Source organism: Oxyura jamaicensis, chromosome 24 (assembly GCF_011077185.1).
Source record: "Oxyura jamaicensis isolate SHBP4307 breed ruddy duck chromosome 24, BPBGC_Ojam_1.0, whole genome shotgun sequence".
NCBI lineage: Eukaryota > Metazoa > Chordata > Aves > Anseriformes > Anatidae > Oxyura > Oxyura jamaicensis.
Window position 1 is genome coordinate 6,989,241 of NC_048916.1, and position 16,133 is coordinate 7,005,373.

The following is a 16,133-nucleotide window of genomic DNA, read 5'->3' on the forward strand; positions in this document are numbered from 1 at the left end:
TAAAGTGCTTTTAAGTATCTACTTTAATACTTCGGTTCCTCTGTATTATTTTGCCATTGCTCTAAACCTTGTTCTCTTGTCATGAGGTGTTGCACATAATGAAGATTCAGCAGGCACTTGAGGAGTGATCCCCCACTTTAATTGTGAACAAGTCCCCTGGGCTGCATATTTAAACTTTATCTCTTAGAGTGTTTATTGTGTAGCATTGCTAAGCTTGTGGTGGGTGTTGCCTGTTATTTGGATGGGACAGTGACGTGCTCTGGTTTGAAGTTCATTCTATGCAACAGCTGCTTGATGCTCTGCAGTCCAAATTCTCTTGTGTTTGCTCTGATCCCGGTAGATAGTTGGGAACGTAACATAGCCTATCCAGTGCCAGTGGTATGTTACCAGCTTTCGGCCCAGTCTTAGAAACGTGCCCAGAGACTGTAGCTAATAACCACCCTTACAGTGCTGAGCTGAAGTGAGACTCCTGTACTGCAACATACAGGTAGTTCTTGAGTGCCTGTAACTCTGAAAGACTCCAGTTTACAAAATGAAGTCAGATATGAATTTATGATGGGATAAGTCGCTCTTGGTTTAAAACTGTCCGTTTACATCACTGTTTGAAGAAACAGCAAATATTGTGGGAACTAGTAAAGAAGCTGAAATAGCAAACAGGCAGCAACCCATGAGAAGTATGGAAAGCTACTGCAGTAAAGCAGTTACAGAAGAGGTTAATTCCTCCTGTAGTTTAATGTATCTATTTTGGCCCAAGTGAGTGCTAGAATAACTCTCACCAGTGTTAATGACCTGGTTAGTGCCCAGGTTCTGTGAGGCCCAGGAGGAACCATTACAGAGGATCGAGCTGAAATGTGTGTCCATGCAGACACACCAGGGATTTGGTGGGCTCTGGAGATGGAACACCATTCTCACCTGTAAATGTGGTCTCAGTAAGCCATTTAGACCTCATATTAACTCTCACGATCATTAGTTATTCCATGTTTTTGATGTGGGCAAGAACCAGATTACACAGGAATTCATCAAAGCTTTCACTTCATGATTCAATTCCCAGGAGCGGATGGTGTTATTGCAAAGGTGATGCAGCTTCCCAGGGGATGCTAACCTGTGGACTCTAGTTCAGGTATCCAGCAGACATTTTGGCACGTAGAAAGGCTTTTCATGGTCTGTCAGGAGCTCTCTGTTAAGTAATTGTTTTACATCCCATCACATTCTGTTCCTGGATGTCTGGGAGTGTCCTGCTATGATTCAGCACTCTGGACAACATAAAGAATTCCTTTAGACCTGAATCGAGAAGGGAGACCTCCAGAACTGCTGATGTAGTAGAAGTGGTTAGGCTGTGGTCATCGTATGAAGCCCTTTGGCATAGAATCTAACTCAAGGTGTCACCAAAGGAAACCAGTGCTACTGTGTTGAGTGTGAAAAGGAGCTGCTGGTCTCACTCCACGTGTCAACAGAAAGCACACACTTCTCCAGCCTTTGCTGCGTTTGGCACCTTTCCCCACTAGAAGATAAGGAATAATATATGTGCCTATGCAATCTGTGTCCCTGCAAAAACACCTCTGTAGGCGTAGTGTAAAAGCTAGTGGTAGGATGTGCACTGCTTGCCCCCTGCCCCAGCCGTGGGCAGGACTCGCCTGTCACCGCGGTGCTCCCTGCCCGCACCAGCTCCCCTGGGAGCAGGGGGACGTGCACACGGGGCCATCCCCACCAGAGGCGTGCAGTGGAGTAGTGATGGCTGCAGCACAGCGTTGGGCTGGCACACCTTCACAAGAGGTAGGGGTGGCTTAGTCTCCGTACAGAACGAATGCACCTACAGTTAAATGGCATTAAGTGCAAATGATTGCCAGCAGCCAGGGCTTGCAAAATAACCGCTGCTGATCTGTGCTTAACACACCTTCCTCCGTTCGCACATGGTGTAAGGAAGTCTAATCACGTTGACGCGGACTGGAAATATGCTTGTTTTTAAAATTCTTTTCACGCTTTTCCTCACTGTGAGAGTGGGCAGACACATTTTTCTAAAAACTTCTGGCACAATTAGCAAACGTTCATTTTTTGCATTTATTAAGGAAGAGTCTGCTGCACAGCATCATTCCCAGTACAGTTTGTGAAATGAGCTGGGATTATCTGCTTCTGCTGGCACAATGAAAGGGCAGGGGCTTTATTCCTGTACTTCAGTTGTTCCATCTCTACTACCGTGGAGAAGTGGCAGCATCTCATCAGCATGGCCTTGGGCAGAGAGCAAGAAGGAAGTTAGAAGGAAGTTTTAGGAGCAGGACAAAATGGCACTCAGCATAAATGAATGACCACTTTCCTTTATCTGTCTCCACAGTGAAGTGAACTCCAAGGTAATGTTTCTCAACTTTCTGGAAGTTGTACGGAATACAATAAAGGTGCAGCATATAATTAAAGTTCAGATGTATTAATTAGTGAATCTGAGAGCTCACTTGGAGATAAAAGAGTAGCAGATGTGTTAGTGATGAAAAGTTGACATGCTATAGAGAAAACCTAAAATCAAAAGCCTCTGAAATGTTTCATGCTCTATTATTGCAGGATGAATCTGTAGTTCAAAGTCTTCCCGACTACTTAGCACATTCAGTTTGATCATCTGGGCATTGATACATATTTTTTCTTTTACATCTTCTCATATCTAACTTCTCCTGCCCAATAGTTTTGATGAGGATGTGCCCCCGTACATAATATAAATACTGGGAAGAGTGGCGGTGTTTGATTCTTAGCAGGTCAAGTGTCTCTGAGAAATGGTTATTAGTTACAAAGAGAAACATCTCAGTATCTGTGTTTCTCATTAATGATGCACTATGAGCAAAACCAAGAGTGTTGAAATAAAATTGTCAGAAAAATATCGGCTTTTTTATAAAAAGATTTGGTGATTTTTTTTGTACCTTGAAATTGATACTTAGTAATGATGTTCTCATTTCTTTGTATTTATTACTATCTTTGAAGTAGTTTTTAACATCCTGCTGACGTGTATTCATAGAGGAAGAATAGTGAAGTTAACAGCCCTGGAAAAAAAGTGAGATATATTCATGTGCTGTTGATATTTAGTCTGTTAAGCACAGCAGGGCCCCTCACACAAACCTCCCACCTGGATTTTCAAATCTATATGTAGACAAACAACAAAGCACCATTGTGTCTTTCTTTGTACATGTAAACTGTTCTTTTTGTTGTGGAAAGTGTGCAGTTTATTTTTCTTACAGCTCTCCCATTCCATTTCTCTCTCTCTCATTGACTAATTTATGCTGGGTTTTATTTATTTTTATTTTGTTTAGCATTGTAGAAGGCAAAAAGGGGGGAGAGTTTCTGGGCCAGATTCTCCAGCTGGGGTATGTCTCTGCATAGCTCCCTGATGCGGATTGAGCTAGAAATTCAGATTCAGCTGCTGAGGATCTGGCCCTTTGTCTTTAAAGCCAGCTGGAAAGTCACCACCTGGTTTTAGAGGAGGAAGGGCACCCAACAACCACGCTGCTTCTTAGCGTCCTTGTTTTTCTCTGATCATTATTGATCACTGTTGTGTTCTGCTTGTTTTTTCTTAATTTGCTTTTTTATTATTTTCCTTTTTATATTTTATCCAGATCCCCCCACAACTATCCCTCCTCCCACAACAACCACCACCACTACCACCACCATCCCTACCACCATCACAGGTATGGTACCTTCATAACCATTGGAAATGTCCTGAATGTTTATTGTCTTTTATGTATTTAAGCAGAGCTTGAAGCCTGGGGAAAAACAACAAACAAATCACTTGATTTTTTTTTTTTTTTTCTCAAATACACCCACTGTGTGAGCCCTAATCCGGCAGTTCAACGAGTTGGATAGTCCTTACTGCAGGTGTTTCTGAAACATGGAAATTGCCATGTCAGAAAAAGCTATTAATTCAGTTACTGGTGGCAAAAACTGGGTACTTTCAAATGAAGCATATAAATAGCCTTAGAACTCAGTTAACACAGGGAGTTGTTTCACCCTCAACCCCATCAGTACCAATTTCTGAGCAATTTGTACTTGGAAGCGTAAATTTTGGTCTTTAGTGGTTTAATTCACCTAATGTAGAGATGTTTTTTCTCATGCATAGGTGTTTTGTATATTTCTGTAATAAGCTGTCTACCTCAGTCTCACAGGAAAATGAATTCCACCAGTAATTTTTTTATTCAGTTAAAAAGTATCTGTAGGAGCCTTTTTGAGGAGCTGGCTTTTAGAATTTAGCTTTATGCCTGCTGGTAAGAAAAGATGAACAGAAGCAACCAGGTGATCATGAGACACCGCTATTTTACACACATGCATCATATTTCCTCACTAGACCCAACTTTCTCCACTCATAAGAAAGCCCTTTCTAATTCCTCTGTATTCATTTGCATTGTCATTTTTCTGATGTTTTCTTTTTCAACTGCTGCTTTTGCCTTTTTTGTTTTGTTTTGTTTTTGAGGTAGAAGTGACAAACTGAAGGTGAGAATGGACCATTGAATAGCTAATGGTATAATGTTTATTGTTGCTCTAAACCATCCCCTTTGTAAATACCTTCACGTTTTATTTGCTTTTATGATTTTGCTCAGCTGATTCTAACTGTCCTGTTCAGGGCGTTTTGTGGCTTTTTCCTTCTGAAGTTTTTACAACCAAATCAGACTCCACTAGCATGGACAAGCAATTGAAGTCTCTCTTCCAATGTGCCTTAATATGCACTTTCTGTGCACTGTCTTCCATACATCATTGTGTTGTCTGGACTTTGCCATTTTCTGTGTTCCTCTTTCCAGGTGGCTATTAATAATATTGGACTCTAGGCACCCAGGTTCGGATGCTTGAGGCACTCTGCAGTGAACACTTCCCCATTTTGCGACTTAGTCACTTTATTTCAGTTCTGCTTTTAATCTCTTAACCAATTTTCATTTCAGAATAGTTTTCAAACTTTATTATTTCAAAGTCTCTTTAAGAGCCTTTTTCAGAGAAGTTTGGTCCAGTGTCTGTCAGTGTAAAGAAACACACATACAGTTCTCTTTTGTTTTACAGTAATTTGTTAATGCTTTAGTGAATTATAGAAGGCTAAAAGGAAGAATTTGTCTTGATGCTTGATTGACCCCATTATGTTTATGTCAGTGCCTGCTAATATTAACAATTGTCCTTTTCCCTGGAACTGAATTATTATCAGGGATCACCTGAGGACTTACTGTAAAAGTGCATGCCAACCTCACCTGCTATTTCAAACTCTGAAGTAGTAGTTGTTAATAATAAATAGCAGTATTATTGCTTGCTCTTCTGCTGCAATCATTGCAACTTGTTTGTGAATTTTAAGTACCGTCTAGGCTTTTAAGCTCTCCTCTGCAGTAGTTTTCAAACTTTTTTCTGTTAAAAACAAGAAGGGGAGGTGGATTCTCCTTGAAATTGAACAGGGCTGTCACCTGGACTCCTGCCTGAGTTGGATGAGAACGTAGGTACATTCTTCCTGCCCTCACCATGTGGCTCAGCTGTGGCACTGGGCACAGCGGGGTGGGTTTCTGCCTTGCTGACAAGTCGGTGGTGTCCAGCACTTCCCCAGGACCTGGCTCAGGACCCTCATGACTAAAGCCAGGTGCTTCCTGAGACCCTCCCTATCCAAAGCTTTTAAGAAACGGTTTTTGAAGTCATCCCACAGAAGTTTGCTTTGAACATGGAGAATACAGGCTTTTCTAATCTAATCTTCTTCACCCAGACTTTTTCCTCAGTCCCCTGTGTACATCCATAACTGCAGTGCACCAGAGCATCACTGACTCTGCCTTAAAAAGTGAGGAAACTCCGTTTTCTCTTTACTTTGAATAATTTCTCACTTTCCTCTCGAGCCCGTTTCCCCTTATAATATTTCGCATCCAGCATTCAAACATTAGCCCTCATAATATAAATTTAGTTCCTAGTACTTCTTCAGACATACAAGGATCCCAGGATGTCCTTAGCCTTTGAGGGAGCTAGCAACATGATGTTCCCGGGTGCCGTAGGTGAGTTGTCACCATCTGGTTGCTGCCAGTGATCAAATGCCTGGACGTGTACATCCATGAAAGTTAAATCCCTGCTCCTTACTCTTCCACTCTTGAGCTTAGCAGTGTGGGTTCTTGTTCCTGAGAAGACATTACTCTGTGTTAATGACGGTCTTTCAGGAAGTGGGGGCTTTCTGCCCTGATACTTCCCCAGCTATTCCTCCTGGGTAACTTTCCATCAGAGCAAACCATTTCCCTGAACGCAGCTCAGCACTGCCCTTTAGAGGTTTTTATATTATAAGGAAGTATGACTAAATTGAGAAATGATTCAGTGCGCACCACTAAGATTCATTGACCACAGTTCTTTATTTCTTTTACAAGCAGAATTGTGGGTTGCTTTTTTGTCAGCCTAGCAGAAGTATTTTGGTTTCAGGTGTGTGTGACTGGCCTATGCTTTTCTCACATCATTATTTGCAATGATGGAGAATCTACAAGCTTGCTGACCTCCTGTTGGCAAAACCTGGACAGGCTCAGTCGCCTCCTTGATAAATTTCAGTATTGGCTTTGAACTACTGTCAAGGCTAAAAATGTAATGAAAATCTAAAACCATTCATTGATACCAGCAGTTAGTGCTTGTGGTATGTAGGAAGATTTGCTAACAAGAAGCTGGTAAGAGAGATTTCTGTATTCTTTCCTGACACTGATGTAATGCTGAACATTCTTAAAACGTGCCTTCACGTGTTTTGCCCACAAGTCAATAGCTTTTCTCACAAAGAAGAGCTAACAATCTCACCTCTTTGTGCATAAATGTGCATATGTATGTTTTCTGTATGTGTGAACCAAGCGACGTGCCTGTACTCCAGTGAAGTGGATGATGCTGTGAAGAGTTTTACCTTTTTAGTAGTCACCAAACCAGTATGCCGGGACAACTTTCTAAAATCCCTGTCTTGTGATGTTACTGCATCTTTGGCAGGCAGCTGTGGGTGTATCTATCTTAGGCTGAAAGCTGCACTGGTGGGGTGTAATGTGTGCTCCCCCTGCCCCAGATTAAAGGTCACACAGCTGGGCACTTCTGTCCGAGCTCCTGCAGGCAGCCCGCTGTGTGTGGCTGGAGAGCCAGGTCTGATGAACGGGTGGGAAACTTAACTCCTGCTTCCAGCCCGCACTGAACATCGGGAGATGCTGCTGGTCATGCAGGCTCCCACTGCCAGGCGGTACAAAGCCTGGAAATGTACATCTCCCGGTAGGTACGAGATTTTGTAGATGAAAAAAATCAGGTCAAATTAACATAATCTTTAGAATTACATAGCATAGCAGTGTTGAAACACTTTTTAAAGCCTCAAGAGACAATTGATAACTTAATTCCTGTCATCACCAAACTGTTGAAATATTCTACTGTGGCATAATGGCTTTGTTAGCAGATGGGAGCGTTTCTTGTTTCCGCCAGCAGGCAAGGTGCGAGTAATCTTCCAGCCAGGTTAAAAACATTTGCTTAGGATGAGGAGAGTTTTAAATTTGTGTTCTTTCACCATCATCTCCCCACCCATCCACCCCCCTTTTCTGGTATAATTCTGGCCTAGTTTGTGTCCCCTGAAGCCACAGACTAGTTCTGAAAAGCAAATTTTTTATTTAATCAGAAAAAAAAAAGGGGGGGGGGGGGGGGGGAGGGGAGGAATGAAGAGAAGAGACCTGCAGAGAAACAACTTTTTATGTCCAAAGCTCGTGTTTTTAGATGCTCATAGAAAATTTTATTGGAATTATTCTTTTTGAGTTATTGAAGATAACTTGTGCTGGCTTCATTTTTCCCTGCTAAAGCTATCTAACAGAACAATCTCAAAGGGCTACATTTGCTACTCCACATGCATGGTAAGTTACTCATTTTGAGCAGCTTCCAACAACAGACATCTTTTGTACTTGCTTACATACAGTATTTCTATTCTAACTGTGTTCAGACATGACAGGGAAATGCAATTCTACCTCAAAGAGTTTATCTCTGAGTGATGATAGACACTGTTCAGCAAATATGAGCCAGAGCAAACAGGAGAGGGCAAGTAATGCAACATGTAGGTATATGATGTAATGTGGTCGTTATTCCCCAGCCTTGGGGTGCAGTGAGCTCCAGGCTGTGCTCATAATCCCTCCCTAGCCTCCTGAAGTCACTGTGTAGAGCACAGGGTGCCTTCAGCAGCTGCTGTTGCTTGACAAATCAGAATGCTGAACCAGCGCTGCTGTAGACTTGACCTGCAAAGGCATGCTGAGCTGATAAAGTAGTATTGTGGCACGGAGGTTTCGGGGAAGATCACAGCTAAACTCTGAAAAGCTAACATACTTCTTTCTTCCAGGAGAAGGAAAAGCTGAACAGTGGTGAAGTTTCCAAAACAGCACGACCTTTAAAGCTTTTCCTCAGTCACTGTTGCTTTGCTTCAGTGTAGGTGCTTGAAAAGATTTCCTGCATGACATTTTGGTCTTTTTAGTATATCCTCCAACTGCATTGATATTCTGACCATCCTTTGGTGTTTCAGCTGTTATCATTGGCAAGCCCTTTTTTATCAGTTCAAATCGTCCTTGTGGCTTTGTTCATTAAGATGTACGATATGATACAGCAGAGCAAACCGCATAATTTGAATTACCCCTAGAGTTGTTACTTGAAATACTGGTTTTGGACAGCTGTTGTTTCCTGGGAGATAAAGGTTCTTAACAATAACCAAGCCCTCATCTTTCAGCATAAGGAAGAATGGAGTGTTTTAGCCTGCCATTTCAAACACTCTTTTGCTGCCTTCTGGGCTTGCCTAGCACATACACTTCCACACCCCAGGATCTATGGAATTACCTGTACATCCAAATTGGCATTTATCACACTTTTTCTGCAGCTAGATCTTGCAGGTGTCTTGGCAACTGTTCTAGTGGAGACCTGAGGGTGCAACATGCATGCACGTTACCAGTATTTCACGCCTTGCGTTGGGTGCTATTGATTCTGCGAAGCCCAGGCTGTCCATCTTGCAACAGTGCCAAGTTGGCAGATGTGACTATTTTAAACCCTATTTTAAAACCTAATATCCATTAGAATATGCAGTAACAGGTGTGCTTGTTCAGGGGGCTGAGGCATTGCAGGCAGTGGTTTTGGTTTAAAAATTCCCAAGAATGCTCATGCCCCCTGATGAGATCCACTGAAAAGCACTGAGCTCGTGCTGTCAAAACACTACAAGTTCCTCCAGGATGGCGAGTTTTTTTTGTAAGCAGGCCCAAGCAAGTTCAGTTTCTCTTGAAGCTGTTCTGAAGTCAGCAAGCTCCAAAACAGGAGCTGTTAAGTGATGCTGAATCTGAATGTTGCATCTTAACAAGTCTCATGTATTGGCTGAGCTCTCCTTTTTGCCCGTGGGGGCCATGCATTACCCTACTGGAAGTGACTGAGGGCGGAGAGCCTTTGTGTCTACTTGACAAAGGCTGTGTAGATGCCAGCTCTGTATGGTCCATATAAAAAAGACATTTTTATACCATATTAGCTACCTAAGAAGTAATAATATATAGAAATCTTAAATTATTGAGAAAGAAATGGTGTAACACATTTTCAGGCCATGAATTCAAATGCCAGAAAACTTCTTTAAAATGAGGATAATGATTATTTTATCCTTAGTAGAAGTTTTTTATTTTCTGATTACATCTGGTTGTGTGGAAAAACTACGGTTGTATGGGATTGATTCCACCACTAATCCAAAAAGGTAGTGGGTGGGAAGAATGCAATAAAAGCCATTCTTTGCTCAAATTACCTTGCAGCAGGTTTGTAGGAGGTGAAGAGGCAACGTGGGGATTACTGAAGTACATGTACACTAGCAGCATTGCAGGCCTTGTATCTGATCAGGTATGGTTGCTTGTGTTTGTTTCTGGTGGTGGTGTTCACATGGAGTTTCATCATAAATAGCAAGCGTGTCTGTTCCCCTGGCAGATTAAAAGGATGGTTGTGGTCGGCTCCAGCCTGGCTGTGTGGGCCACACACGTCCTCCTTGGGTGCTTTCGCCCCTGCTGCTTACAGAGTGGTCGTGGTGCTGGCAGCCCCGAGGGGAGCCTCGTGCGGGGCCCGGTGCCGCCTGCCTCCCGGGGCTGGCTGCACGGAGACTCGGCGTGGTGATTTGCTCCCCCCAAATTATTTATTGCTTAGCTTTTGCTTTTAGCTGAAGCTTCTGCATGTCCCCGGTAAAATGTCAAGTTAATTTACAGATGATACTGCACTCTTCTGACATTTTCATCCGGTATGTGACCACATTAAAGGGAATAAAGGAAGAGAGAATAACTCACAGCCCTGTTAAAAATAAAATAAAATCCAGTCTTCTGGTACCACTTAGAGTCAGTAGCAGACATGGTACTGTCATGCCTGGTGTTACAGGTGATAATGCAGTGAAAGCGATGCAGAAACCATCCTTGTGTCCTGCCAAAATTTGGATCTTCAGGAAAGCAAGGGCAGGAGGGAGCTGTGCACAGGACACCCCATCCCCTGGGACGCCTTGAGCTGAGCATGGGTGGAGTACAGACAGGGGCAATGTTTGCACAGGTTTCATATGCCACAGCATGGAGGGCCAGCTTTCTGGACACAAGGTGATCCCAGGCCAGTGCCAGCAGAGCGGCGTGGGTGAATGCTGAGCCTGCACAGGTTCGTGTTGGCCGCTGGATGAAGTTGTGGCTGGGTCTGTAAAGGTCCTTTACACTATATTCAGGAGGTCAGGATTTAAATTTAAAAAATCCTTTTAGAGCTTGCTGGAAAAACATAGGAAGGCATAGCCTGAGCTGCAGTACTGATTTAGGAATATTTTTGTTCTTGTCACACACAGCTTCTATACAGATTGTGATTATTTTTGTGAAACATCTGCTCTGCAAATCAAATTGTCTCTGGGGTGCATTGTAACATGCCCATACACAAAAGCTTTCAGCGCAAGCTGGAATCACTTTACAGAGGTCCGTCATATAGGATCATAATGCACAGTACATTTTCATCCATCCTTCTGAGGAATATTTGGAGACAGGAAGGACTGCTGCAGCTTTTCACTTTCTGGGGATTTTTAAGCTCTTTAGCCCCTCAGACAACTGTCTCACAATGTAGTTGAAATGTAACATGACTGTTAATATCTAGCATGTGTTACAGGTCAGTGGAAATTAGGGTGTCTTTTGTTATTTGCCTTTAAGGTTTGAAATAAAGTAGAAATCTTCTGTTTATAATACAGAACACTGATACCTAAGGTTGCTGTGAAAACAGCACTGTGAAGGGATCTGTGCATGTCCTGGTAACTAAATGTGAAGTAGTCTAGAAAATCAGAAAGAATAAGAGCTCCCCAAGTCAGTGGTCAAGTATCAAGTAGGTACTCATAATTATTAATATCTATTGAAAGTGGTAAAAAAAAAAAAAAAAAAAAAAAAAAAAAGCTTTATATGAAGTGTGTGTTTTGCTGTTATTTTGAGTAGGTGCTGCTATAATGCTCTTTGCATTAGCTGTGTTGTTAAGCTCCAATGTATCAGTGTGTTTCTCTAAGGCTGTAGCACTGCAGTTCAATTGAAGAAAGAAAATAAGCATTCAAGTTGGTGAATTTAATTTAGCTACTAGGGTTTTAATTTTCTCCATCGTGCTCATTCTGTTCAAGGCTGTGGACTAATTACGGACTGGTTTAAAGGCCCAGTCTGTCACACTCAGCCAACAGTTTTAAGTTGGAGACAATCCATTTGAAAGAATTAGAAGGCATAACAGTGGAACTTGTAACTCAACTAAATGTTGCCCAGATGCTTTCGTGCAGTAATTTCATAAATGTATGCATGTGTGTGTGTGGCTGTGTAGCTACTTAACAAAGGGGTGAATGCGTAAAAGGTGGGTGTTGGCAGATGCCACCATGTGTATCACAGCACAATGTATGGTACTGTCCTCGTTCGAGAGCTGGCCATGGTAAAGTCTGTTCTTACCACTCATACTAAAAAGAAATCATTATTAAGTGAAAAGTGGAGCTTTATGGAGGCCAATAGTTCTATTTTGGCTCCCCTGTTTAATTATGAATCAGTCCTCTAGTGAACTTACATACAGGTAGATTTTGAAAGACCGTTACATTGGTTATACCTCTACATAGAGCAACTTTTGTTGAGTATTCCTGACTGAAATCAGGAAAAGAAGCCTTGTCTGTTTCATCTTCATCTTAAGGTCAAAAGTGCCACATGGAGCTTCTTTGTTTCTATGCTTTTCTTCATCCTCTCTGCTTTGCCACATCTTGTAAAACAGCCCTGGTTCAGCACCAACTCATTTGAAATGATATGCATCAGCTTTGTGCGGCTGTGTGACTGCAGTTCACACCTGTCACTCACGACCAGAACGGTGCTTTTTGGTGATGGCCAAGTCTTTCACTGGCTTTGCTAAACCTTTGTTAAGTCAGAAACATATCAAGTACTTCCTTGTCACTCCATACATGAGGAGAGGGGAGATGATTTTTCGTCTAGGGTCCGGGGCAGAAGTCTGATTGCTGGAGTTCTGTATGTCTGGTCTGGCATATAAAGATAGTTATTCTTAAAAAAAAAAAAAAAGATTTAAAGTTAGCCAATATGTCTTAAAATTCTGGGTTGTCTTAGCAGCAACATTGCAGGGCCTGGGATATTCCTCCTTACGTAAGGCAGAACAGCGATGGAGCTTGGCGTATGCACAGTTCTACATACATTCATTAATTTCATACCAAAGCAATGATGGCAATTTTTCTCTCCTTTGTAATGCGACTGCTGTAGTAGTGTGTGTGTGTGTTGGGGTGTATCCGTTGCTTTATTTTAATGTGAGATTATTCCTCTTCGGAGCACTGTGTATTTACAATCCTTCTCAAAGAAGACTCTGGGATTGAACTGGATTTCCAGACAGCTCATTCTAAACTTTAACTGGTCTGTGTTTCCTATTGCAATCATCCAAACCATTTGCTAATCATAACTTTGTCATTCCAGCTGCAGCCAACATGTTGTTTGACTTGGATATTTGTTCGCACTTACAACTGCTTGAGAACTTTATTTTTTGTAACCTGTTGGTCTCTGTCCCCAGATGGGGAAGCGAGATGCACTGTCCAGTTTGCACTGTTTCTTGACTAATATCTCTTCCAGCACGTGAATACGAGTTTGCTTTCAGCAGATTTTCTATTTAGTGTAAAAGCTGACATAACTTTTTTTTTTATTTCAGGAAGACAGTAAATTGAGACTATTTATAGATGCCAAGATGCTATCTCAGGAATTAATACCCAGTTTTATAATCCTTTCTAAACACAACTTCCCCTCTCACCTTCACCACCATTTTCCCCTTCACCATTTGCTTGGTTTAAATGAGGCATTATTTGAGGGATTGCTACTCAGAAACAAAGAAGAGTCCCAATCTTGTTCTCATCTGTGCTTTGGAAGGCTTCCCTTGCAGCCTCCACCAGAGTTCCCAGCAGGAGAACAAATGCTAGCATATTTAAGTGTGTGTTAGATTTGATTGCCAAGATGAGAACAGTATATGTTGGCAGTGGAAGCAGGCTAATGACAGCTTGATAATCTGTTATGCAAATTTTGGTGTAGTTTGTTAAATTGTGCAGGGTTTATTTGTTTTGCTTTTATAATTAAAGCATGTAGACCTTGTATCTGTAAGCATTGTGTATTCTTTGTATGATTCTTGTCCTCATTGGTGCTTCAGAAAACCAGACTAGGGCTGTCCTCAGCTAAATTAAAAAGGAATGGGTCCTCACTTTTCCACTGCTTTTTATGAATGTGCAGGAAGGCTACCCTTCCTAGGGTTCTCCGGACAGCAGTTAATTAGCAGAAACATCAATGTGAATTGTCCATTGTTGCTACAAAACTGAAGTTCCAGGCTAGTTCACAAAACATGTGGTAGAGTGCTTCATTTAAACATTGCCTGCATCAAACCAAGCTGAGTTCTGTGAAGCCCTGTCTTTGCTGTGAATGACCGCATCTGGGCTTTACTGTCAGTTTAAGAGTGTTGATAGGTATTCACAAAATTATGGTTATATTCTGAAGAGCCAGACTATTACAGTAAGCAGCCAACAACTCGGTCTCACAAGAGCAACTGGTACGTCCTAGCAAACAGGAGGAGGATATGTAGAACCAGGTGAGAGTTGAGTTTCTCATTATCTAAATAATGGGACTCTAGATAACATGAATGACATGTGATTCAGACCCAATGGTATCTGAAATAGCATAGTGCACTGTCAGAATGGAATTGTCGAGAAAAGCCTGTGACTTTGGGTCAGTGTAGAATTGCACATCCCAAACACCTTTGAAAAGATTAAACTGAGTGGGCAACTCCAAGAAATTTCCCATGGCATGCAATGTCAGTGGAGTAAAGTCAGCTTCATACCAACAACCACCCCCCAAAAAATTAATACAATATAAATAACTCTTGACCAAAAAAAAAAAAAAAAAAAAGTTGGAGGGTGTGACCCAGTGAAACTCAGCTCCAGAATTCAGGACGTGTTTCACATCAGAGGGACTGGGAATATCTACTTGCATTTGTCCATACTAGAACAACTTTTTTTCACTGAAAAGAGTTGCAGCTTGGGGGTGTGTGGTTCAGCATAAGGAAGGCAAAAAGGCCATGTATGCAGTTAGTGTGCAATGAGATTTATCATTTGTTTGCCAACTCTAAAAATGGTCTGGACTCAGGGGTTACACTGTGAAGGAGAAGAAACTGAAACACTGTGTCCTGCCAGGTGATCAGGTACTGGATGCTGGAGGGAGCATTTTGGTGAAGGCAATGTTTAAATGTGTAAAAAACAAAAATATTTTCTAAGCAGCAGCTCTGTGTGCTGGAGCTCTGTGTGCTGGTCCTGAGCTTCTGTTTTGGTACTTACCAACAGAAGAGTTGGTCTTGGTGTTCTTCCCATCTCATGTTCCCATGACTTTGCAACCACCAGTAATTGTTCTGGCAAGGTCCTGGAGAAAAAAAAAATAATAAAAATTTACTGTTTTCCTCAGGCTCATAGCTTTTGAACTCGAGGCATGTCTTCTAAACAGTGCAACTCACTTCAAATGCTTTTTGCCTTTCATTTTATTATTGCTTGTCACGCAATGTTCTTTGAAAGCTTGCTCATATATTATCTGTTCCATTTTTTCCATTTTCCCTTTTTTTGCATGCTGTTCCTCCTGTTTCTTCCCTTCCTCCAATCCTCTGTTCCCGTGTGTAGACACAACGGCGACGACAGAACCAGCAGTTCACGGTTGGTATCACATTCCTGTTTATCTTATTTCTCAGCACTGCTGAGTGGCAAGACAAGCCTGGGAAGGGGAAGAAAAAAAGGAAAATGCAGTCTTCAAGGGAAAACCATGTTTCAAGTGGACTGATCTCATAAATATAACATAGTTTTTAAGACTTGAAAGTCTGTCTAGTCTTGTCATTTCAGTTGTGAGTTTCGTAGCCAGTTGTTGCAGTTCCAGGCCAGCACCGATTCCCAAAATCCAGGAGAAATGACGTGTAAGAGGAGCGCAAAGGAAGCAAATAATTTATTCAGCAATCTCGATTACTGGAGTAATCATTTCAAACATTAAAAAGAAATCTGGCTTGTGAAAATATGAATTCAAATTTAATTTTTTAAGAGGTGCATCAAATTTTCAGCTTTTTTTTTTTAATTTCAAGTTTATAAAAGGTGGCCTCCAGCAGGTGCACCAGAGTCGAGCGTCATGCTTGGTATTCTGCAGGCATTCGGCAGACAAGCCCCTTGCCTCAGAGGTCAGAAGGGAAGTTTTCATTATTACACTGCAGAAGGAGATTTTAAAAACAAATAGCAACACTTTCTTATCAGCATAGCAGTCTAGCAAACTAACCCTTCTCATCTGCTCAAGGAAGTCTAGCTAACAGCTTGACAGCTTCCTTAGCTTCCTACATTTTTAAAGCAATCTTAAATAGTCACTTCAGACTGAAAGTTGAGCATACAGTTTTTTGGCACAAGCTTGCTTTTCAGCTGAAGAATCAAAACCTCTGACAATTCTAATTAAGACTAATCCATGTTTGAATTTGCTATTTTAGTTTTTTTAAGTTTGATAAATCAACTGTTTTTCTTATTGGTATGAAATTATATAAGCCAGAAGTCTGTAGTGCCAAACTATCTTTTTTTTCTTGCTTTCTCCCAACAAAGCACAGCTTTGGTAATATAGGCAGATGGAGGACTGAGTAAAGTTGGGGTTAAA

General features: G+C 41.7%; 1 protein-coding gene across 7 annotated transcripts in view; it reads left to right on the plus strand.

Annotated features, from left to right (window-relative positions):
- Nucleotides 1–16,133, plus strand: part of CADM1 (cell adhesion molecule 1) — a 152,231-nt gene that overhangs the window by 116,017 nt on the left and 20,081 nt on the right. For 3 of the 7 annotated variants that reach the window (XM_035346189.1, XM_035346182.1, XM_035346184.1), the window contains exons 8-9: nucleotides 3,591–3,662; nucleotides 15,134–15,166. The exons of 1 other annotated variant lie outside the window; for it this stretch is intronic. In XM_035346189.1, coding sequence (XP_035202080.1) covers nucleotides 3,591–3,662; nucleotides 15,134–15,166 — 105 coding nt within the window. The remainder of the gene's footprint in view (nucleotides 1–3,590; nucleotides 3,663–15,133; nucleotides 15,167–16,133) is intronic. 3 more of the 7 variants (XM_035346185.1, XM_035346187.1, XM_035346186.1) reach the window with 2 other exon arrangements.